Source organism: Podarcis raffonei, chromosome 16, assembly GCF_027172205.1.
Source record: "Podarcis raffonei isolate rPodRaf1 chromosome 16, rPodRaf1.pri, whole genome shotgun sequence".
Taxonomy (NCBI): domain Eukaryota; kingdom Metazoa; phylum Chordata; class Lepidosauria; order Squamata; family Lacertidae; genus Podarcis; species Podarcis raffonei.
Genome location: NC_070617.1, coordinates 36,319,795 through 36,346,031, shown reverse-complemented (window position 1 = coordinate 36,346,031; position 26,237 = coordinate 36,319,795). Strand labels below are relative to the sequence as shown.

At 45.1% G+C, this 26,237-nt stretch overlaps 1 protein-coding gene across 2 annotated transcripts in view; it reads right to left on the bottom strand.

The window, feature by feature from the left end:
- Nucleotides 1-26,237, bottom strand: part of LOC128404418 (transmembrane protein 132D-like) — a 468,160-nt gene that overhangs the window by 39,531 nt on the left and 402,392 nt on the right. For both annotated transcript variants that reach the window (XM_053370015.1, XM_053370016.1), the window contains one exon: nucleotides 6,376-6,519. In XM_053370015.1, coding sequence (XP_053225990.1) covers nucleotides 6,376-6,519 — 144 coding nt within the window. The remainder of the gene's footprint in view (nucleotides 1-6,375; nucleotides 6,520-26,237) is intronic.

The following is a 26,237-nucleotide window of genomic DNA, read 5'->3' as shown; positions in this document are numbered from 1 at the left end:
ACTTGTGGGCATCAAGTGAAGCTGAATTTTGCAGGATTCAGGACATACAAAAGAAAGTACTTCCTCACACAGCACATAACTGCACTGTGGAATCTTCTCTGCACTATCAGAAGCATCATTTCTCTAATGGCCAGTTACGGGGAGTCACAATTGGGGAAAGTGCTGTTGCACTCAGGTCATACTTTCAGGCTCCCCATAGTTGACCACCATAAAAACAGGATGCTATACTAGATGGCAACCTCATGAGAAGAGAAGACTCCCTGCAAAAGACCCTGATGTTGGGAAAGATTGAGGGCACAAGGAGAAGGGGACGACAAATCAAAGCTACACCCAACAGGGGCAGCAAGTTGCTCAGCTGGACCACACTCAATAGCTGTTTAACAAGGAACTGTTTGGCTCCTTGGGTAGACTGATCTCTGTCATGATAAAAGCTGCAGTCCCCTTTCTGGCCACAAGCAGAGGTGGCATTGCTGAGATAAATCAGCATCAGGAATGGCTTCACTTGCAGGACGGCTTGGAGCCAGCATGACTAATAATACCCCCTTTGGAAAGGAGGTGGTAGACAATTTTTTGCAAGTCATAGCAACAAGCTTGGGAGTGTGAGGACTTTCAGAAAATAGAAGCTGGGTGATTGTTTTACAACAGGGCTAAAAAGACTCATGAAAGGTGAGGCGAGATGAGACAATGAATTGCCTGCCTCTGTGTTACAACAACTATCAGCCACGCAACAGGGGGAAGGGGACGAATTTTGATCGGCAACACAATGCGGTTGCTAGTGTGGACAAACAGGAGTGTAAGGTAGGGGAGGGAGTGGACAATTTCATTAGAAAAAGGGTGCTGGGAAAATGGTTAAACCTTCTTCCCTTTCCACCATTTCCCTAAGAAGCAGCCATTAAAGCTGAACTACATAAACAATTTCCATATCCATAAGCAGAGTATTGTTATAGGCTGCCGCCACCCCAGTCCTTGCCAAGCCGTGCACTCCATTCCAGGGGTCTTGGCCCAGGGTCTGTGCTCCTTTGCAGAATTGAAGATGCAGCAGAGGCTGTTGTAGCTTTAAGAAATATCATTTATTGACACAAAGGTAAAGGTAAAGGGACCCCTGACCATTAGGTCCAGTCATGACCGACTCTGGGGTTGCGGCGCTCATCTCGCTTTATTGGCCAAGGGAGCCTGCGTACAGCTTCCAGGTCATGTGGCCAGCATGACTAAGCCACTTCTGGCAAACCAGAGCAGCACACGGAAACGCCGTTTACCTTCCTGCTGGAACGGTACCAATTTATCTACTTGCACTTTGACGTGCTTTCAAACTGCTAGGTTGGCAGTTGACATATTTACAGCTAAATATAGATGGAAGGAATCCAGCTCTTACAGCATGGTCACCCTAAGAGGGGCTTGTTCACCACAGCAGTGCAGCATTGGAGTGCAAGGCATTTCTCCTAGCCTGCCTTCAGCCAGCCTGCCCAAGATGGATCTCTCTTTGTTCTCCCTCCTCCTTCTTCCCAGCACACCTTGCTAAAGGCTCTCTTTTCCTGTCACCTCACACCCAGTTATCCTGGCAACCTTCCAAATTCCCAGTCTCCATTCACACATCAGGACAGGGAGGAAGGACAGTTCTCTAGCATTGCCAATGGCTCTCAACGGCCCTATGTTGTTTCTCAGTGGCTCTAGCTTGGCCAGGTCATTCTGCATATTTTGTATTTTCTCTGCAGCTTGTATAGTCCCTTCATCTCCCAAATAATCAAAATCCTACCAGCTATTAATTTCTAGAATTTAGGGGGGTCCCACCACTCAACCTATAATAATATCAATATAAATGAAATCAGAGAGCACAAACAAGTAGAATAATGTAAAATCCCAGCCAACGTAAAACGCACTATTAATACAACCATTTGCTAAACCTCCATTCTACCCAACCATTACAATCATTCACTAGCTCCCCCCTTTTCTATCTGCCAACCACACACACAGCAATGTAACAACCCACATAGAAAGGATCAAAGTCAAGCGTTAAAACGATAAAAACAAAAGTTTTGAAGGGGTAGGAGATCTAGGGACCCACTTGCAAAGGACCCTCTGGCTACCCTCTAGCATTGCCCCATCTCTGGATCCATCTCTTGCAGACAAAACGGATTTGTGCCCCATCTTATTTTCTCTTCCACGAGAAAGGAGGCCACCACTCGCCTTGTGTTGCAGAGAGCGCAAAAAGAGATCAGAACTGCCCCCTTCACCCTGGCTCTCACTAATTGGCTCTCACAGATGTGTCTAGCTTACTTAAAGAGCCTTAAACAACAGCAGCCATCACCACCAGAAAACCCCCAATTATTTAAGACATCAGGAGACTATGCCCATTTGACAGGTTTGCAAAACAGGTCATTAGGACAGCTTCCCCCGGTTTCTAGAGCCACGCAAATGACCATTACCTGCCCAAGACATAGTCATAAACATTTCAGCTGAGCTGCTAATGAGATGTGGAGCTGGTTTCGTTCTGTCCCTGTTTGCTATTGCTGCTCTCTGCTCCCTCTGTGCACACGCAAAACAACTTTTTTCCTTTTTTTGCCAAAAATTAGCAAGGCACAAATCCCACATATTCATTGCAAGGTTAAACTCTCAACTGAAAGGTGTTTTGTTGATGTTAGGGATGGGGGCAGAAATTCACGGGGCTTGCATTTTCAGGTGAACTTAACTTCTTCTGCACTTCTGAAACCAATCCACAAATTGAAATGAAGTGATTCTTCGAAATGAACACACCTCTGGGTGCAGTTCTCTCGCCACTGTGCCTAGGATGTGCTCCTGGAGGTCAGGCCCTGACTGACTCCAGCTACAAAAGCTGAGGCCGCAGAAGAGACCGGAGACTATCTTGGCTGTGAGTTCTGGAGGACCAGCTCCCTGGCTTGCAGAGCTTTTCCACCTGGCCTGGGAGGGCAGGGTCCTGACTGACTCCAGCTACAAAAGATGAGGTTGCTGAACAGACTCTTGGGCTGGGGTGCTGTTGCTGCTGTTGGGTTATATATCGTTATTTTAGATCTTGTGACTTATGTCTGAGTCCTGCATTGCAGAGGGTTGGACTAGACAACCATTGGGTCCTTTCCAACTCTATGATTCTATGCGGAAATTGTTCCATTTCGTTGCATATTTTAAAAATGTTTTATTTATTGTTTATGACAATTTTTATGTTGTAGCCATGTATTTTTTTTAAATGTTGTAAGCCGCCTGGAGCGTGGTTTGAAAGGCAGCATACAAATAAAGTTATGCATGCATGTATGTATGTATGTATGTATACAGACCACATACTAGATCTGGGCTAGCCAATGGGATGCCCTCCAGATGGTGGTGAGTACAAGTCCCATGAGCCCCGGGCAGCACGGCCAAAGGTTCAGCATGATAGGAATTGTAGTCACCAACATCTGGAGGAAATCACATTTGCTAGCCCTGTACTGGATGATGACCTACATTTGCAAGGTCCAAGAAATAAAAGACAAATCCATCAGAAATGTCACCAAAGAACCCAACGGAGCCCCCTTGCGTTTATGTGTTTGTGTCCCCCCCCTTCTCCTCCACTCTCCCCTTAAATATACATTAAGCAAATCCATTTTCCAAATCAGTGGCAGATTTATAAAACCACCCGGATTAAGATACAGAGAAAGGCGTCTTTAATCAGATATTCCCAGCGTGGTAGCTGGAAATGTAGCTGTTTTACACACACACACACACACAATATACATGAGAGTGCTAGTTTGTGTGCAAACAGTGCGGCTGAGAACAAACCAAAGGTTCAAGAGGTTGATACACACTTAGGACTGATTTAACAGGGAGGGGCAAGATCTCAACCAGGGCCATCTTACCCATAGGCTCTAGGGGTGCGGGGCATCTCAGGGGCGCCAGGCTGAGAGTCCAGGGTCCGAGAGTTTAGTCCAGGGAAGTGCCTGCCCGTCAGCTGGAGCACCACAGTGGGCTCTTCTGCTGTGGGAGGCTCTGCACTCCGAGTTTGGGGGTGACAAAGCCAGCAAGATGCTGAGGCAGCTGGCTGGTTCCACCCTCCTACGTGCCCGGGACTGGGCAACTGGGGGGGGGGTGCTGGGCAGATCTTTGCACCCCGGCACCGCATATGCTTAAGACAGCCCTGATCTCAATGGCACAGCACCTGATTTGCATGCAAAATGTCTCAGGCTGAGTCCCAAAGGATCACAGGGAAAGACCCTTCTCTGTCTTAGTCCTTGGAGAGCTGCCTGCTGTCAGTCACAGTAGACAACCCGGGGCTAGACGAATCAACAGTTTGACCCGGTATAAAGCAGCTCCATCTGTTCCCATGGTTACCACCACAACCAAACTGCTTCAGCTTGGCTGGCACCAAGCATAACATTCAAAAATTTCCTGCCCATTGCCTTTCAGTCAAATTTATTGTATTTGGGTCCCACCTTTGCTCAAAGAAGCTCAGGTGACCTATCATGGAGTTCTCTGAGACACCAAATTACCTGAAGTTTAAAGGAGCAGCAACAGCTGTTGTTGCTGTTATTTCCCTGCCCTACACCCTAAGGTCCCAAGATCAGTCGCAGCCATTTAAAATACAAAATTAGAGACAGTTTAAAACAACTAAATATCACAAAGATAGGATGAGTCCTAAAAATATGCATCTCATGTGTCAAAGGCCAAAAACTGTATAATGGAGGTGCCAGGCACATACCTGTGGTCAGGGAGTTCCATAACTGAGGGACTGCCACAGAGGAGGCCCTCTCCTGGGCTGCCACCACCCTGACTTTCTGAGGGTGGCAGAACTACCAAGAGGGCCCATTCTGTTGATCTCAACACTCAAGAGCAGGCATAGGCAAACTTGGCCTTCCAGAGGTTTTGGGACTACAACTCCCATCATCCCTGGCCACTGGTCCTGTTAGCTAGGGATGATGGGAGTTGTAGTCCCAAAACATCTGGAGGGCCGAGTTTGCCTATGCCTGCCCAAGAGGATCTGTAGGGAAGGAGGCAGTCCTTCACATTGAAGTCAACATGGTGCTCTACAGATGTTAAGAGAAGAAGAAGAGCCTTGTTGGTGGATGAACCCTCTCATTGTTCTTATGTTTTATTGTGTGTTATGGATTTTAACTGTGAAGCTATTCTTTATTTTAATATTTTAAAGTATACTAATACTAATACTAATAATAAAAGAATCTATTCTAATGTTTTAAAGTTGCTTTCGGACCTTTCGTAAAATAACATCAAACAAATATAAGCAGCAGCAATAACAATCTGAGCTCCCTTAAACCATAGGACAATCGTGTCTACAGAAATATAGAATCTCAGAACTGCAGAGTTGGAAGGGACCCAGAGTGTCGACTGGTCTAATCCCCTGCAATGCAGGAATCTCAACAAGATCATACATGACAGATGGCCATCTAACCTCTGCTTATAAGCTCCAATGAGGAAGACCATTCCACTGACAGCTCTTACTGTCAGAAAGTTTTTCCTGATACTTAGTCAGAATTTCCTTTATTGTAAATATAATGGGCTTCTGCTGCCCTGATGCTAAACGCTTTTACTGGGGAACAAGTGCTATTTTTGAAGCAGGGGAGAAAAGGGAGCGGGGGAGAGAGACATTTATGACAGGTAATGGAAGAGTGACGGACAGTTGGATAGTGGAAGGGAATGATGGGCTGAGTGACAGGGAGTGAGTGGAAAAGAGTGACTGCTGGAGATGGTGGATCAGAGAGGGAGATAACGTGTTGGTGTGAGCAACAGTGGAGAACCTTAGGCCCAGGAGCTAAATGTGGCCCCCCAGAACTCTCCCCAGACAACACCCCAGCCAAAAACACTTACTGGCCCTGCTTTGTACCCCCTTGAGTGTTTTTGCATGGTTGGAATATGTCCTTACACACATTTATTAGTTGCCTGTATGGAGGACAGAGAGAGATGCACATGAGAATGCAGTGCCGTAGCGTGTATTGGCAGTGCCCGGGGCAAGGCAGGGATTGTGCACCCAACCTCCTTGCAAGCGTTGCACGGGAGGCAACAGGCAGACTATGCTGTGCCCCTGCGACAGCCGCTCCTCAAAGGAGGTCACCTGCCAGTCATTGCATTCGGTCCACAAATGATACATAATTGATTACACACACACACACACACACACACACACACACACACACACACAAATTGAATTGTGTTCTGCATTGAAACGAATGGGGAGAAATAAGGTAATGACAATGAAACTTACGTAATTTCCATAACTCAAATTATGCAAGTTATGCAATTTTGCCACAAAGGACATTTGACCAATACAGGGTGGAATGGAAAACGATGCCTTCTTAAATCCCTAGGGAAAGAAGCAGTCATTTGTGCTAGAAATGTGAGTGGATTCATTTGTAATGCCATAACATAAAGCCCTACCTTAATCACATCTTCATCAGAGGACCTGCACTCCACAGATTCTAGAAGGTCAGTGACGGTTCCATCATCCTCCACTGAGACCACCTTGACAGGGACAGCAACAGTCTTCCCAGTGAGAATGGCAGTGTTCAAGATCTCTGCTTCCTAAAAGACAAGGCACACCATTTTCAGCTGGCTGGAGGAAGGCTCACAACAGTTCCAAATTATTATGCACAGATTCATTTCCGACATTAGTAATTTAGGTCCATTAATTTTGATGTCTCTACTCTGAATAGGAGTAACATTGAATAACAGCCGGAATAATTTTTCTCAGAAAAAAAAACCTTCTGGGAAATTTCATCTGTAAGGGCACCTCCTAAAATGATTGTCTGACTTTGTTATCATAAGGACTAGAATCCTTTTCTTTGCCTTACAAGGCGACTATGCATTCTGATTAGTGCTAGAGACAGTCAGAAACTATCCATGCATTTGTAATTCCAAAGGGAGAATAGCCCAGCTTTCTTTCGGTGCGACCTGCCCAATAATTTCTTTTGTATTTAGCAATATCCACTCTAATTTAGCCTAAACACATTTAACTGAGATTAAGTCCTATTAAACACAGTGGGGGTTTTTTGGGAGCATGTACAGAGTGCCCATCCTAATGCCAGAGGACGGTGCCAAAAGACCACAGTTGGAGGCAGCGTACTTCTGAATACCAGTTGGCAGAACCTGCAGGAGGGGAGAATGTTGTTGAGCTCAAGTTCTGTTTGTGGGTATCTGGTTGGCCAGTTCGGGAACTGAGAGTGCAGGACTAGATGGGCTCAATCCACCACGCTCTTCCTATGTTCTTTTCTTCTTGGAGTTCTCTCTGTCTAATGAACCAACCTGGTCACCAGCACTATTCTTAAGACATTCAAAACAATCGCTGAACTGTACTTGGCACATTCAGAACCCCTTAGCTCAGCCTATTTGGATAGCCTCTGAATGACACAATGGAAGCTAAATGATCCTTTCTGCATTGCACCCTAGTGTAACCCCAAAGTAGTTTCATTGTCTCCACTGAAGTTACTACTGATTTGCACCCTGGGTTAAAAAGAGAGAAATGTCTTTCTTATTCAGAATTCCAAGGCATTTAAAATCAAGGCCCACATGCAGAACAAGCAAATCTTGATTTCATATGGTTCCTATGATTGAAGGTTTACAACCCATTTGCCCCCGGAGTGGCAATTTCTCATGTAAATAGTTTGCACTGCAGGGTTTGAAACATGATATGATTTTACTTGTGGAAGAGAACCTAAGGGCTTGAGAATTAAGTCAGCCAGAAGTTGACTTTTCCTACTTTCTTGTCTGGTGGGGGGAATAAGCACCAGTCTCTTTAATATGAGACAGATGAAAAACATGGAGATCTTTGAACATCTTAAAGGAACAGAGTTCTTTGGTCCTAGTTCAAAAGAAAGAGGATAAAGACTCTGAGGCTTCAGACAGGTATGAACCAACAGATGCATTCTCCAACCTTGTTCTCCTGAACCTCTTCCATCACATGTACACCCCACTGAGCTCAGTGCAACTGACCTCTGAATAAATGTGCAAAGTTCAGCTGCATTATGAAAGCCCCGTCCACACTGCACCGTGGTGATCCTGCGCTGGCATTGCTACCCCTGCTCCCACACTGCCTTAACACCCCGATTTGTAAAATGAGGATAAGAGTAACTTTACAAAAGGCTTAGAAAACTCATGGATATTAGGGATTTTGAACCCTCTAAAAGTGCTCTGTGGATTCTAAGTTTTCATTTTTATTTATTTATTTTTATACAGGCAGACCATTTAGACAAACCACCTTATATAAAATGATCAAAACATTTCAAAGGTCACATCCATACATCCATCCATGGGTGAACCTTGTGTCTTGTTTATACACCTTGGAAAAAACATATCTAAAAATGCCAAGCATATAGGAGCAATTGCAACAGCAGACTTGTGAAGCTAACAACAATGTTCTTCAAACCTTGGAGGGAGTCAGTGACATGATACTAAAATGAAGAAAGTCTGGAATATTGAGATGATGCTCAGGATAACATGTCTCCCAAAACAAAAATTTTTTTTCCTTCCAGTAGCACCTTAAAGACCAACTAGGTTAGTTCTTGGTATGAGCTTTCGTGTGCATGCACACTTCTTCAGATACACTGAAACAGAAGTTGCCAGATCCTTCTATATAGTGAGAAGGTGGGGAGGGGTATTACTCAGAAGGGTGGTGGGAATGGGTGATTGGCAGATAGCTGTGATGAGCCTGTTGACGACTCTTAACGACTGCAATAGGTCTTACAGGAAAAAGCAAGGGGTGAGAAGGTGAAAAATGGCTTTGTCATGTATAATTCTTATCTCATTATACATGACAAAGCCACCCTTCTGAGTAATACCCCTCCCCACCTTCTCACTATATAGAAGGATCTGGCAACTTCTGTTTCAGTGTATCTGAAGAAGTGTGCATGCACACGAAAGCTCATACCAAGAACTAACCTAGTTGGTCTTTAAGGTGCTACTGGAAGGGAAAAAAAAATTTGTTTTGACTATGGCAGACCAACACGGCTACCTTTCTGTAACTGGAACTATGGATGTCTCCCAAAGACAAGTGAACAGAAGGTGGTTTGGGTTCTTCTGGTGAGCAACTTATGAATGAATCAAATTTCATCCATCCATTTATCCGAAGATTTGTCTACAAGCTTAACCTTCCAGACCATACCATATCCTTTTTACTAAGGGGTTAGTCATTACAACTAGGGATTCCACATACAGAAGCTGATGGGAATGGCACCTGAAGTAGAACTTTACAGTTGTAGGGATAGGTGAATCTATCAGTTTGGACCCCTCAGTTTCTATCCCCCCCCCCCCAGTTTTCAGTTCAGTTCAGTTCATTTCTACAGGAATGTGCTATTATTATTAAAGTGGAACCTTGGGTTGCGGACATGATCCATGATGGAGGCACGTCCACAACTTGCAGTGTTCGCATCCTGAATTGCCACGTCTGCGCAGGTGCGATTTGGTGCTTCTGCGCATGCGCGAACATCGAAACCCAGAAGTAACCTGTTCCGGTACTTCTGGGTTGCCCGCAGTCTGCAACCTGAAAACACGTAACCTGAAGTGGCTGTAACATGAGGTATGACTGTACCATTATTATTATTGAAATCCTCATGAAAATACCATTATTTCAGCATGGATTTATCCTAGCAGACACATTTTTTTTGCTATGCAGTTTCGACCAACATACATGTCCTTTTTGGTAGGCACTCCCCACCACACACAATTCATTATTGTATGCTGTTTTCACTAGTAGATACATTTATAGGCATACTTTCCTTTAATACATGCACTTTTGCACACATTGGTTGGAGAAAGGAGTCCCAAATTTTGGAGAAGCACGAATTTTGAAGGGTAGCTTTGTCTCATTTTGCATATTGGTCCAAGAAGTGCAAAACTGGCATTTTTCTCATTAAAATGCCAACAAAATTGAATTCCTCCCCAATCCTGAAATAAAGCTCAGTGCTTTAGTGACTTTTGAACTCGAAAACATGAAATGTGACTTCCCAGCAACCGGGGGGTTGAGTATTGTTCCTCCTGGATCGGTCTAGCTCAGGGGTAGGCAACCTAAGGCCCTTGGGCCGGATGCGGCCCAATCGCCTTCTCAATCCAGCCAGTGGATGGTCCGGGAATCAGCATGTATTTTACATGAGTAGAGTGTGTCCTTTTATTTAAAATGCATCTCTGGGTTAGTTGTGGGGCCTGCCTGGTGTATATATGGTATATGAGTAGAATGTGTGCTTTTATTTAAAATGCATTGCTGGGTTATTTGTGGGACATAGGAATTTCTTCATTTTTTCCCCAAAATATAGCCCGGCCCCCCGCAAGGTCTGAGGGATGGTGGATCGGCCCACAGCTGAAAACGGCTGCTAACCCCTGGTCTAGCATCTAGTTTGCAATAGCGTCTTGCAGAATACCTTTAATCGTCACAGCAGCAAGCATTTTTTAAATAAACGAATAAATGCATTTTTAAAAATGCTTTTTTCCCCTGCAGGCACAATTGTGGGGGCACTATTTTTTAAAAAACCCCAACATTATTTTATGCTATCACAGCATCACAGTGTGGGGGGCAGATAGGAACCATCAATAATTTTTAAACCATACTTTCATTTTTAATTTTTTTAAAAGATGCATTTGTGGGGGAAGAACTACACACACACACACACACACACACACACACCACACACTACATGTATGGGATGGACAATCACACTCCCTATTCTAAGACACAGGTGCCCAGACCACCTGACTAAGCTGTAACTTCTTCATTGGGGTCAGTTCTCCCTTGCAAACTTTTTATGTGGGTGCTGCTCTGTCCCCATTCTTAAAGCTCTCTCCCATTCCCATACAGATTTGCTTTGGGAAGGGATGAATGGTGGAATTTCCACGTAACTCTCCATCCCGGGGCGTTCCTGGAAACTGCAGTTCCCAGGGAGCAATATGGCATATGGAGTGATCTACGTGCATATGCCAACAATACGAATGCGGTGGGCGAGTGGGGCTGACTCTATAGCTTAATGAGAAAGTTCATAATTATTGAGTCAGTTCAGAACTGAGCACAGGGAATATTCCTGATCACCGATAAAGAAGCACAAGCACTCCGTAAACAGCTGTGTGTTGATGATTTTTTAAAGAACAAGGGTGGGAGACATGAGGCTGAGGGGCCCAGTGAGGCCACACCCCGCACTGACACTCAGAGTTTTTGCCTGGTTGGAATGTCTCCTTGAACTCTTTCTTTCTTGGGTGCAGGGAGCTGTGTGTTGAAATTAGCTTGCCCTCCAACATGTGTAGGTCAAAAACCAGGATGTGTGTTTTCTGCGATGAACGCCCGGTCAAGTCACATGACCTGTACATGATCACGGCCACAAAAAAGGGGCTTTTTTCCAGGGTGAGATCACAGCGTGAGATCACAGTGCCCCAAATGCCTGCCACGCTCTCGTGTGACAAAACAGGCTGCCCCAGTTTTCCAGGGACAGGTGAGGGGTTGTTGTTGTTGTTGTTTAGTCGTTTAGTCGTGTCCGACTCTTCGTGACCCCCTGGACCAGAGCACGCCAGGCACTCCTGTCTTCCACTGCCTCCTGCAGTTTGGTCAAACTCATGCCGGTAGCTTCGAGAACACTGTCCAACCATCTCGTCCTCTGTCGTCTCCTTCTCCTTGTGCCCTCCATCTTTCCCAACATCAGGGTTTTTTCCAGGGAGTCTTCTCTTCTCATGAGGTGGCCAAAGTATTGGAGCCTCAGCTTCAGGATCTGTCCTTCCAGTGAGCACTCAGGGCTGATTTCCTTAAGATTGGAGAGGTTTGATCTTCTTGCAGTCCATGGGCCTCTCAAGAGTCTCCTCCAGCACCAGGATTCAAAAGCATCAATTCTTCGGTGATCAGCCTTCTTTATAGTCTAGCTCTCACTTCCACACATCACTACTGGGAAAACCATAGCTTTAACTATACGGACCTTTGTTGGCAAGGTGATGACTCTGCTTTTTATATGGTATGAAGATAAAATCTACATTCATTACTCCACCCACTTTTGCCCCTGGCCCGAAGGGGTGATCTGAAAATATCTATGGACCTCAGAAGGTTTGCCAGAATGGAATGTGGCCCTTAGGCTGAAAAAGGTTCCCCACCCCTGTTTCGAAACATAAAGACAGTTCCAAACTGAGGGAATTATCAGCTGTCGTGCCTGCCAGTGGAAAACAGAGGCTTTAGGTAAGCAACTGTGTATTAATGATGTTATAAACCACTAAGCCCCTTCTATTATAGTGTGCGATTGAAGGATTCCTTCCTTCCCCAATCAAGCAGGCCTTTCTCATTCCACAGCAAACACTTGGACCAGATTAAGCAGTGGGTGGGATCTTTGGAAATGGTTCTTTTTTCATTCCTTTAAAGGCATAAGGGGACTTAGAGGATCCCCTGGGGAATGAAATTATTTCATTCTGAAGAAACAAATACTTGTTTAGCCCAGACAGAGATTTCCCAGCACATTAAAGAAGATGAAATCTAAACAGTCCCTCCCAAAGGGACGAGGGAATGCTAAGATGATATCTGACTCTTTTGAAGAAATATTATACCCCTCATCCATAACTAAGAGAGGATTAAGGGACATGATGATCCAGAGGGATGAATAGCCCTGGTGAGGCTGTCTAGAAAAAGTGGATTTTCCTCATCAAATTTGTTTTGAAATAAAAAGGAGATGTCCATCATTTTCATATAGCCAATACAAAGAGATTGATTTTGGCACACAGAATTTTATACCTCACACATACTCATTAAAGTAAGGGAGGGGTGGTCATTCTTTGGACAGGATGAGGAGAAATTACAGAGTGAAGATATTTACATTACACCAGGAGTGGGGAACCTTTGGTCCTTCGGAAGTTGCTGAGCTACAACTCCCATTAGGCCCAGAAAGCAGGGGTTGATGGGAGTTGTAGTTCAGCAATATCTGCATTGTGTCTCCATGGTGTCCCTCTTAGGGACAAAACAGATGTAGCAAACCCATGACAGGACCTCCCAATGCTGTCATTTTTTGAAACCTAAAAGAAGCTAGAAATAATCTGAATTTGATCAGAGCAGCATCAGAGCAGCATTCAACTCAGGTGAAACCAAACACCCCCTGGATGACCTGAAAAGAGGACAAGACAAATTCACAGAGGGTAAGATAATGCATGATTGCTATGTTCTGCTTACATAGTTGGAAGCAGTAAGCCTGTGAACACTAGTTGTTGGGAATCACAGTTGGGGAAAGCACTGTTGCACTCAGGTCCTGATTTCAGGCTTCCTATAGGTCAGGCATAGGCAAACTCCGGCCCTCCAGATGTTTGGGACTACAATTCCCATCATCCCTACCTAACAGGACCAGTGGTCAGGGATGATGGGAATTGTAGTCCCAAACATCTGGAGGGCCGGAGTTTGCCTATGCCTGGCCTAAGCCTACTAGCACCATAGCAAAAGTTTGTCGAAAATGACCTTGGGACCAATGGAACTACAGTGTGCGAAAAACACATTTCTAGGAAAGGCGTACAATATTTTCTATGCTAGCAAGACTGTGCTTAATTTGCACAGCCTCTATAACAGTCCTGTCCCCCGCCAGATAAGAATAAGCAGGAAGCCTGTAGGACCTCGTGGAATTGCAAACTGCTTACATATATTTTAAGTGAGTTTTTAATATTTGTTCTCCAAGCAATTAATATGTGGGGAGCCTGTGGATAAACACATTAGCATTAAGTATAATCTGCTGCGGTTCTTTCCTTAATACAACACAGAATTAAAGAGCCATTAAAACATCATCAGAATGTTCCAACACATTAGCGAGACAGCAGATTGCAGTACACAATACAGATGTATTTGTTTAAGTTCCGAGGACAGTCTTGGCAATGAACTCCCATTGGCTAGGCGGGCGATCTTTGACTGAGTGGCTAGCAAACAGAGTAGGCTGAAGAAAGAAGAAAATAGTCTTTCCTTTATGAAAGTCTTGGGGGTAGTTGAAGTGGTAAGAACGGGTCTTTGCCTGCCCAAAGCTGAATCTCTAAGGGCACAGAGGAACATAGAAAGCTTCTTTATAAGGAGTCAGAACAATCAAATACAGTGTTGTCAACATCAGGAATGGGGAAGCTGTGGACTTTTTGTGGCTCTACCACTGAGCCACAGCTGTTCCCCATAGCTAGGAGGAAGGCCCATTGGGCACAGTGCAGTATCATATCACAATAAAGAGTCATGGCTTTCCCCAAAGAAACCTGGAAACTGTAGTTTGCTAAGGGTGCTCAGAGCATAGCTGTCAACGTTTCCCTTCCGAGTAGGATTCCTCGCAAGAAAAGGGAAAAGTTGACAGCTATGGCTCAGAGCAGTTGTTGTTGTTGTTTAGTCATTTAGTCGTGCCCGACTCTTTGTGACCCCATGGACCAGAGCAGTGGCGTAGCGTGGGTTGTCAGCACCCGGGGCAAGGCAAGTAATTTGCGCCCCCTAACCCATGGATTTGCGCCCCCTAACCCGTGGATTTGCGCCCCCTAACCCTAACCCCCAGATGTTGCACCCGGTGCGGCCGGCCCCTCCTGCACCCCCCACGCTACGCCACTGGAGGAGGAAGCAAAGCAGAACCTCAAGGGATTTGTTGAAGCTGTTATAAATCAAGTGTTGTTGTTGTTATTATTATTATTCTCATTCATAAATAGGACATGTTGAAAGCTTACCAGTGCCCTGCTGTTGCAATCCTTTACTCTCTGGAGGGCTTTTTTTTAAAGCAGAAAGATGGGTTTAAATGTCTTTTTAAAAAGAATCAAAAGTGGTGTTCACATTTACTAGGCATTATATTCCTACAAAACAAATTCTCATTAACCTTTATTTTTTTAAGTTAAAGTATGTTTGCTGCTGTTGCAGCACTTTTACCTCACAGCTTTATCCTAACCTAAAACATGCCTGCTTAGCCCCACTGTGCTCCATGGGGGTCGTACTTCCAGAGGAAAGTGCAGAGTTGGACCCAGTCCTATCTTTGCACAGATGGAAAAATTGTCTGACATATATTTGTCAGACGTACATTCTTACGTCTGGTTGGATAGTGTTCTCGAAGCCACAAACATGAGTCTGACCAAACTGCGGGAGGCAGTGGAGGACAGAGGTGCCTGGCGTGCTCTGGTCCATGGGGTCACGAAGAGTCGGACACGACTAAACGACTAAACAACAACAACAACAACACATTCTTAAGGGAGGGGATTGGCAAACTCCAGGTCCGGGATATGTGTTCTCCTTTTACTATGGGAAAAGATTTCCCAAAGGTAAACCATCCATAAAAAAAATTATGAATGGGTGGCGACGTGGCATGCCTACACAGCTCTTATTATCAGGGCTCGTCGCCACTGTCTCCATGCGGCTTGCAAGCCCTTGGCGTCTCCAACCTTTCAGGCGTCTATATTATTAATAATATCCATCCTATACCCCTCCGCCTCGACCGCATCGCCCTGCGTCTCCATCCGCGCGGCGAGATTTCCAGGGCGACAGGGCAGGCGCTGCTGCTATGCAGACTCCCTCACGCTGGAAGCCAAGCCCGCGTCCCATGTTGCGCGCCCTTTTCCAAAGAGGAAGCCGAGCGTGGCAAATGGGACACAGACTGCCATTGTCCCCGCGACATTTTAATAACCCGCACCTACAATATTCAACCTGTTGTTTGCACAGGGGACAACCCTGCGACACAAAAAGAACCCACCCAATGGGGGCCGGCAGGCAAAGCGCCTGGGCAGAGAGACTCGGCGCTCCCAGGCGCCACGGTCCTCAGCCGAGGGGACTCCCGCGCGGCGTGGGCGAGGAGGAGGAGGCGGCCCCCGCACCCGCGGTTTCCCTCAACAACCGCCTGGGCGTTTTGCCTGAGAGGCACGCCAAGGGCGCCTCACTGCCCTTCCACGTGAGAAGGACCAGGCTCGCCGCTCCTCCTTTAAAAAAGGGGAAACGGCGAGAGGTTTCTTGGAAGACGCGTTTGTTCTGCTGCCTCCACTCTGGGAGGCTCGCGCGTTTAAAATCCAAATGGCGTCGTGCCAGCTGCTGGGAATCGCACTTGTTGGGGATGCTCCCCGAGTCGCGCCCCCCCAGATTTTGCGCCCGGTGCGGCCGGCACCCCTGGCACCCCCCACGCTACGCCACTGGACCAGAGCATGCCAGGCACTCCTGTCTTCCACTGCCTCCTGCAGTTTGGTCAGACTCATGTTTGTAGCTTTGAGAACACTGTCCAACCATCTCGTCCTCTGTCGTCCCCTTCTCCTTGTGCCCTCCATCTTTCCCAACATCAGGGTCTTTTCCAGGGAGCCTTCTCTTCTCATGAGGTGGCCAAAGTACTGGAGCCTCAGCTTCATGATCTGTCCTTCCAGTGAGCACTCATGGCTGATTTCCTTCAGAATGGATAGGTTTGATCTTCTTGCAGTCCATGGGACTCTCAAGAGTCTCCTCCAGCACCATAATTCAAAAGCATCAATTCTTCGGCGATCAGCCTTCTTTATGGTCCAGCTCTCACTTCCATACATCACTACTGGGAAAAACCATGGCTTTAACTATACGGACTTTTATCGGCAAGGTGATGTCTCTTCAGAGCGGTTAGGAGGATCCTATTCCCCTCACAGAGCTGGAATTCCCAGAGCGGTTGAACAATCAAACTCTCTTCCCAGGGATATCTGGGAATTGTAGCTCTGGGGTGGGGAATGGGTTTCCTCATAACTCTCAGCACTTTTAACATGCTATAGTTTCCAGGATTCTATGAGTGTTTTAAGTGGGATGATAATGGAGTGCAGATTGGGCCTTACTTCTGAGTAGGAATGGCTGAATCTGACAACTTTGAATCCATTCAGTTGCTTATTTTTCCAGTCTGAAGTTCTGTTCTCCACATTTCTGCACAGGTTTGTCATTTTTTAAATAAACACAAGAATCATAATGAAGATTAATCTGCACTGAGTGCAAATTCTGGCTAATATACACACCCCAAAAGCATTTCCCTCTAATAAAATGCATTCTGTATGTTGTTTTCCGTACAAAAAAGCATATTATTAGAGGGAAATGCTTTGAAAGCATTTGCACACTTTCCCCCATTATATGCATTTTTGTATACACTACTTGGTTGGAGAACTGCGCAGCAAAAATTGGAGAAGTGGGGATTTTGAAAGATGCCAAAGATCCATTTTTAACCTCTGATTCTCTTACCTAATAGAAACTGGTTAGCTGCCAACATTTGTTCTTGTGAAGTGCATTTAGCTCTTCCTCACATGCTTTCTTCCATTTTTCAGCTTCCATCTTGGGTAGTAACATAATTTCAGGGATTTCATTATCTCTTGTGAGGTAGGACAGTCTTAGTTGTGGTACACCTCTGTGCGGTTTGACTGTCCTCCCTTTGCATATTGTTTTGGGAAAATGCAGATTAGGTAAAGGTAAAGGGACCCCTGACCATTAGGTCCATTCATGGCCAACTCTGGGGTTGAGCACTCATCGTGCTCTATAGGCCAAGGGAGCTGGCGTTTGTCTGCAGACAGCTTTTCTGGGTCATGTGGCCAGCATGACTAAGCTGCTTCTGGTGAACCAGAGCAGTGCACGGAAACGCCATTTACCTTCCTGCCAGAGCGGTACCTATTTATCTACTTGCACTTTGATGTGCTTTCGAACTGCTAGGTTGGCAGCAGCAGGGACCAATCAACGGGAGCTCACCCCGTCCTTCTGATCGGCAAGCCCTAGGTCCTGTGGTTTAACCCACAGTGCCACCCGTGTCCTGCAGATTAGGTAGGTTCACTTTTAAAGGTCAACTGAATCAAAATTCTCACCCACCCCTACTTCTGAGTCAAACATGCTTTATCTAGTAAACTAGTCAAATTGCAGGCATCCCTTATTGACTGACTGATTGATTGATTGATTGATTGATTGATTCAAATCTGTAGCAGGGAAGGACGGGGAAAGAGGAATGATCACAGAAAGAAGGAATGACCAGGAAAGAGAGTTTGGGGTCATAGTGGATAGCGTAATGAAAGCATGGATCCAGTGCATAGCAGCTGTGAAAAAATGTGAATTCCATTTCAGGGATCATTAGGAAAGGGATCAAAAATAAAACTGCCAAATCATAATCCCTTTGTGCAATTTTGTGGTGCGGCCACACTTTAATTATTGCACACAGTTCTGGCCAGGAGTGTGTGCAGGTCCCAAGATTCACCTTCTCTCTGTTATGTGTACATTTAAAAAAAATTCTGAACGGTTTTTAAGTTGCTCCGTGTTCTCTCCATTTCAACTGGTGCTCTGAGCTTCTCTGCATGCAACCAAGCTCTGCATTCGCCATTCCCTGCAGTGGGGTATCCAAAAATGGCTATAACTCCCCCACACTTTGTAGGCACAGGATCCCCTGCAAAGTGGATTAAGCAAATAATGATCCTCTCCTTTGGGTTATTATAGGGGTTTCTTTGTAGGAAAAATCAGTAGGAAAAACTAAGGAAATGAGAAACCTATAAGAAACCTGGGAAATGTCAGACAAATTGATTAGATGATTTTCTTGTGTTATAAAAACGGGAAAAGTCACTTTTTAAAATAAATAAATTATTTAATCATTTTTTCAATACAAACAACAACTGCACAAGACACATACAACAAAAACCATAATACCACTACTAACACAATTTGACAATTCAGATTGGAATACTGATATACCTATGACTACACCTTTTTAACAATATTTCCACACCTCTCCTCCCCCTACGTCCCAGCACTGTACGCCTTATGGCTTAAATATTCCTTCCAGATTTCTTCATATTTATCCATTCTTAATTTGCGTCGACATGCAATTTGTTCATATATAGCTAGTCTGTCCATATTATCAATCCATGTGCTCAATGGAATCTTTTTGCGGCTCTTCCAATTCATCAAAACAATTTTTTTTGCTTCTAATTCACATTTTTTTTCTTGACTTCCCCCCATTTCTGCAAATACCCCTATCCACCCTGTGAAGGGAGAGAGAGACAGCTGTAATTTTGAATTGTTTGTAAGGAAAAGTAATGATTGGGAAAGAAGCAGGACACCCCAAAAGTCTAACTCTGCTGCTCACACCCTGCTCTCACAGACAAAACTCAGACAACAATTATCTATGTGAATAGCAACTATTTATTGCAACATCCCTCCCCTAAATCACTGGAGTAACTGGAGTGCACTGATAAAATCACAGCGAGCTATTTAATCACAAAGATTAAAAAGTAGCCTGTTTGTCAAAACTAAAGATCCAGCCACCATCAACCTCCCCTCTTAAATTCTGGAAATTTTCCAGTCAACTTAGTTTTTTTGTCTCAGAAAATAGAATGAATGAATGAATGAATGAATGGGCTGGGCATTGAACTTTAGAAAAACCAAAGTAACAGCTTCTTGAACCACTGGAGACTCCCTGACCTGGCTCAACATGCCTGGTTAATGAGGTGACTTGGGAATGTGAATCTGCCCTGAACCACCCGATTCACCTCTGTGTTATGCAGGGTATACCCAGAGCTGAGGCATGTCTCCAGTTCTGGTCACTGGACCTCAAAAATTATATCATAGAACTGGAAAAGTGAGAGAAAAGGGCAAATCAGGGGTCTATGAGAAGCATTTGCAGCTTTTTAGTTTAGGGGGGAACAGAAAGTGGGGCATAATAGGGGCATGCAAAATTATGTTTGGCATGGATAAAGTGGACGAGATCTCTCTCTGCTTCTTACTGCTTGAATGTGAGATTCTCCAGTGAAGCTGAGGAGGCAACAATGCTTCTGAAGAGCAACGACTGGAAACCGCAGGATCCCACCTGCGGGTTTCCCACAGAGATCTGGTCGGCCATTGTGGGACCAGGTTGCTGGAATGGGTGGGCCACTGGCCTGATTCAGCAGGGCACTTCTTATGTTTTGGGTGGTGGGAGATACAAGGCAAACTAGAGGAGGTCCAAATGACATGCAGATGAGCAATGCAACTTGTAGACTAGACCAGGGGTAGGCAACCTAAGGCCCAGAGGCTGGATCCGGCCCAATCACCTTCTAAATCCAGCCCACGGATGGTCCGGGAATCAGCGTGTTTTTATTTTATTTTTTAAAATATATTTATTGGGATTTTCAAAAAAAAAAAAGAAAAAGAAAAAGAAGAAGAAGAAAAAAAAGAACAATTAAAAAAGTTTACATTTCTTGCTTTCCATAACCAATTTCCTTGACTTCCCCACACCTCCCCTTCTTGTATTCCAATTCCAATTTTTAGCTCAGCAAATTCTTGTCCCCACACTTTACCTTATTTTCTCTAATTCATTTTAATTAACCAATTTTAACTTGAAAGCCTCAATCTTTATACGTCAACACTTATTCTTAAAAATCTTTTTCTAAGGTCGGCCCCAATTCCCTTCCCCGAAATCCCCATTTTTATGTTAGTGGCAAAACCAAATTAATTAAAACAAAATATAGTTATACACCCTTTGGATTCCCAAAGCCCCACCACCCCCTTTCCCGGTTTCGAACCCCAACCAAAGTCCATCAGTCCATCTGCAGTCAGCCTGGCGACCTCACGTCTGAGGCTCTCAACTCTCTCTCAATTCCTCTCTGCCGGTTTTTTTTATAGTCCTTTATTTTATGGGAATCAGCATGTTTTTACATGAGTAGAATGTGTGCTTTTATTTAAAATGCATGTCTGGGTTATTTGTGGGGCATAGGAATTCGTTCATCCCCGCCCCCCAATATAGTCTGGCCCCCCACAAGGTCTGAGGGACAGTGGACCGGCCCCCTGCTGAAAACGTTTGCTGACCCCTGCACTAGACAATTCATGAAGGATATGGCTGTCAATGGCTATAAGTCATGGGGGTTGATCAGAGGCACTGTCAATGGAGACTGGTGGCCATTAGGACTGTAGAGCAGTAGAAAGGAGGAACCAACAATACGTGGATCAGAGTCAGCTGGTTCTGGGTTAGTCCCCATCCTCCTCCCTCCCATATTTAGCAAATGCAACACTGTGGATGCATTCTGGTGTAGGGAATAATAATAATAATAATAATAATAATAATAATAATAATAATAATAATAATAATAATAATTTATTTAACCCCACCCATCTGGCTGGGTTTCCCCAGCCACTCTGGGTGGCTTCCAACACAACATTAAAATACAGTAATGCATCAAACATTAAAAGCTTCCCTAAATAGGGCTGCCTTCAGATGTCGTCTAAAAGTCTGGTAGTTGTTGTTCTCTTTGACATCTGGTGGGAGGGCGTTCCACAGGGCGAGTGCCACCACCGAGAAGGTCTTCTGCCTGGTTCCCTGTAACTTGGCTTCTCACAATGAGGGAACCGCCAGAAGGCCCTCGGAGCTGGACCTCAGTGTCTGGGCAGAACAATGGGTGTGGAGACACTCCTTCAGGTATACTGGACCAAGGCTGTTTAGGGCTTTAAAGGTCAGCACCAACACTTTGAAACATACTCGGAAATAGTTTTCCTGATCATGATGCTCGTGCTTCTGCTCCATTTTCCAATGTACCTTTCACACTAAGGTGACTGGTTGTGTTGAAGAATTGTGGCTTTTTGACCAATACACGTTGTGCTAAATTTCATTAATACCATTAGGCATGGTCATTGGACAACAGCACAACTCCCCCAACCTTCCCACACAGGTGTGCTTCTTTCTCCCATGACTCACCCATGGAAATGGCAGGAAAGAACTCTATGCTGGCCTGCCACCCCAAATTTCATCCCCTTACCCCTGCAATTTTCTGGGTTAATGTGGTTGCAGATGGATTTTTTTTCAGGAAGCAATTAACATGGGAATAAGCCCAGGACATCTGCTAGATTTCCAGAAGTGGCTGTCAGGAGTGTGTGCAGGAGTCAGGCCCTGTGACTGGTAGAGCCTCGCAGGACTGGGACCTTTCTGAGTTTGACCTGGAAGGGCAAGGCACAACCGCACAGGTGATGCTTGACAGAAGACTCGTACCACCTGGTGGTAAGGGCCGGGAGGGGTATATAAGACAAAGCATTTCCCTCTGGCTCTTTGCCACAGCAACACGCTACCCACCTAGCTGTGCTTCGGCTTCCTGACTCCTGGTTTCCTGACTCTTGGCTTCCTGACCCCTGGACTGCTGACCCTGGACTGCTGTTTCCTGCTACCCTGGTCCCGACGTACCAAGCCAGGACTCCAACTGCCTGTAATCCAGACCATGACAGTGGCTTTTAGATGTGAAAGCTCAAATATAATGTGGAAATCAACAGTTAAGGAAATGGAACAAACTGCTGTGTAAATGCAGCCTAAGACAAAGGGAGAGGAGGTGGCTGAGAGATAGTGCCACCCCCTGGAGCAAAGCGGGTGACAATTGGCTGGGGAAGAGTGAAGGAGGGCTATTCCCCTCATGTTCTGCTGTTTGGTCTTCCCATGTGGCTTGCGCCTGGGGAGAACAGCCTTTGTTGGGGTAGACTAGCCTTTGGTCAGCTCCAGCTGGGCTCTACTTATACTGTATTATGTTGAGAGGCTCACTGCCTATGCTGAGACCACAGCAAATGCCTCAGTTTACCCCCTTGTAGAATCTCGCAACTGTCGATTTGCACCGCACCTAAAACAACGTCTTCTCTCTCTCTCTCTCTCTCTCTCTCTCTCTCTCTCTCTCTCCCTCCTGCCTTGGGCTGGGAGCCATCTCCAGTGCGTCAAGGTTCACGCCTCTGCCATGCATAACTAATTTCAAATCTTATTTAGCATCAAGTCTCAGAATTAAGAAGCTAAGTGACAGCTGTTTAATTAACTCCTTAAGCTGATTAGACAGCATTACCGCAATCCCCCCAAGGAAGAGTTTATATCTGTCAAGAGAGCCGAAGGGCCGTGTTAATGCTTCTGTTTAAATTTAGTAAGCTTCTAAACCAATATATTCTAAAATGTTTGACATCCTCAAGGAGGTGGACAGATTCAGACATCCCCCCTCCCTCTGACATCAACAGAAGCTGCTCTGCAATTGGACAAACAGCTGCATGCGCTGGAAGTTGGAGACCGAAAACAAACGAGGACCGTGTTTGCACTGGATCTCATTTATTTAGTGTGAACGTATTATCTTTGATTAGATTGGATTAGCAGATTATTACAGATTAGGCAGGAGCATACACCCAGTGGGCAAAGCTCTCCCCCCCCCATATACCTTGTTGTCAAGGCAAAAGCATATTTGCAGGGGGTTTAAATGTTTGAATCAGGAGTCATCCCCCCCCCATGCCTCCTTTCTGGTCCTTGGGAGTCTCCCCAGGAACACCCTTCACTGACCACTGGCCCTGCTCCACACCCCTGAACGCTTTTGCCTTAGTCTTATCGTAGTCTTTAACTACGATAATATGATCAGCTCTGCCACCTTTATTATTATGTTTATTATTCGTTACTGCCTTGCCGTGGCGAAGGGGCTTGAAGAACTCAGAGAAGCTATGAACTACGCCGAGCAGGGCACACAAGATGAACAGGTCATAGTGGAGAGTTTTGACCAAACGTGATCCACCTGGAGGAGGAACCGGCAAGCCACTCCAGTATCCTTGCCAAGAAAACTCCATGGACAAAGACAACAGGCATATAAAAGTTATGACGCTGGAAGATGAGCCCCTCAGGTCGGAAGGCGTCCAACATGCTACTGGGGAAGAGCGGAGGGCAAGTACAAGTAGATCCAGAGCTGATGAAGCGGCTGGGCCAAAGCCGAAAGGACGCTCAGTTGCGGATATGCCTGGAAGCGAAAGGAAAGTCCAATGCTGTAAAGAAAAATATTGCATAGGAACCTGGAATGTAAGAACCATGAACCTAGGTAAGTTGGAGGTGGTCAAAAATGAGATGGCAAGAATAAATATTGACATCCTGGGCATCAGTGAACTAAAATGGACGGGAATGGGCGAATTCAGTTCGGATGACCATCACATCTACTACTGTGGGCAAGAAACCCGTAAAAGAAATGGAGTGGCCCTCATAGTCAACAAAAGAGTGGCGAAAGCTGTACTGGGATGCAATCTCAAAAATGATAGAATGATCTCGATACGAATCCAAGGCAGACCTTTAAACATCACAGTAATCCAAGTTTATGCACCAACCACTGGTGCTGAAGAAACTGAAATAGACCAATTTTATGAAGACTTACAAGACCTTATAGAAGTGACACCAAAGAAGGATGTTCTTCTCATTATAGGGGATTGGAATGCTAAAGTAGGGAATCAAGAGATAAAAGGAACAACTGGCAAGTTTGGCCTTGGAGATCAAAACGAAGCAGGGCAAAGGCTAATAGAGTTCTGCCAAGAGAACAAGCTGGTCATCACAAACACGCTTTTCCAACAACACAAGAGACGTATCTACACATGGACATCACCAGATGGGCAGTATCGAAATCAGATTGATTATATTCTCTGCAGCCAAAGATGGAGAAGCTCTATACAGTCAGCAAAAACAAGACCTGGAGCTGACTGTGGCTCAGATCATCAGCTTCTTATAGCAAAATTCAAGCTTAAACTGAAGAAAGTAGGAAAAACCACTGGGCCGGTAAGATACAATCTAAGTCAAATCCCTTATGAATACACAGTGGAAGTGAGGAACAGGTTTAAGGATTTAGATTTGGTGGACAGAGTGCCTGAAGAACTATGGATGGAGGCTCGTAACATTGTACAGGAGGCAGCAACGAAAACCATCCCAATGAAAAGGAAATGCAAGAAAGCAAAGTGGCTGTCCAACGAGGCCTTACAAATAGCGGAGGAGAGAAGGCAAGCAAAATGCGAGGGAGATAGTGAAAGATACAGGAAATTGAACGCAGATTTCCAAAGAAAAGCAAGGAGAGACAAGAAGGCCTTCTTAAACGAGCAGTGCAAACAAATAGAGGAAAACAACAGAATGGGAAGAACCAGAGATCTGTTCAAGAAAATTGGAGATATGAAAGGAACATTTCGTACAAAGATTACCATAATAAAGGACAAAAGTGGTAAGGACCTAACAGAAGCAGAAGACATCAAGAAGAGGTGGCAAGAATACACAGAGGAATTATACCAGAAAGATATGGATGTCTCGTACACCCCAGGTAGTGTGGTTGCTGACCTTGAGCCAGACATCCTGGAAAGTGAAGTCAAATGGGCCTTAGAAAGCACTGCAAATAACAAGGCCAGTGGAAGTGATGGTATTCCAGCTGAACTATTTAAAATTTTAAAAGATGATGCTGTTAAGGTGCTACACTCAATATGCCAGCAAATTTGGAAAACTCAGCAGTGGCCAGAAGATTGGAGAAGATCAGTCTACATCCCAATCCCAAAGAAGGGCAGTGCCAAAGAATGCTCCAACTACCGCACAATTGCACTCATTTCACACGCTAGCAAGGTTATGCTTAAAATTCTACAAGGAAGGCTCAAGCAGTATGTGGACCGAGAACTCCCAGAAGTGCAAGCTGGATTTAGAAGAGGCAGAGGAACCAGAGACCAAATTGCAAACATGCGCTGGATTATGGAGAAAGCTAGAGAGTTCCAGAAAGACATCTACTTCTGCTTCATTGACTATGCAAAAGCCTTTGACTGTGTCGACCACAGCAAACTATGGCAAGTTCTTAAAGAAATGGGAGTGCCTGATCACCTCATCTGTCTCCTGAGAAATCTCTATGTGGGACAAGAAGCTACAGTTAGAACTGGATATGGAACAACTGATTGGTTCAAAATTGGGAAAGGCGTACGACAAGGCTGTATTTTGTCTCCCTGCTTATTTAATTTATACGCAGAATACATCATGCGAAAGGCTGGGCTGGATGAATCCCAAGCTGGAATTAAGATTGCCGGAAGAAATATCAACAACCTCAGATATGCAGATGACACAACCTTGATGGCAGAAAGTGAGGAGGAATTAAAGAACCTTTTAATAAGGGTGAAAGAGGAGAGTGCAAAATATGGTCTGAAGCTCAAAATCAAAAAAACGAAGATCATGGCCACTGGTCCCATCACCTCCTGGCAAATAGAAGGGGAAGAAATGGAGGCAGTGAGAGATTTTACTTTCTTGGGCTCCATGATCACTGCAGATGGTGACAGCAGCCACGAAATTAAAAGACGCCTGCTTCTTGGGAGAAGGGCAATGACAGGCCTAGACAGCATCTTGAGAAGTAGAGACGTCACCTTGCCAACAAAGGTCCGTATAGTTAAAGCCATGGTTTTCCCAGTAGTGATGTATGGAAGTGAGAGCTGGACCATAAAGAAGGCTGATCGCCGAAGAATTGATGCTTTTGAATTATGGTGCTGGAGAAGACTCTTGAGAGTCCCATGGACTGCAAGAAGATCAAATGCATCCATTCTTAATGAAATCAGCCCTGAGTGCTCACTGGAAGGACAGATCGTGAAGCTGAGGCTCCAGTACTTT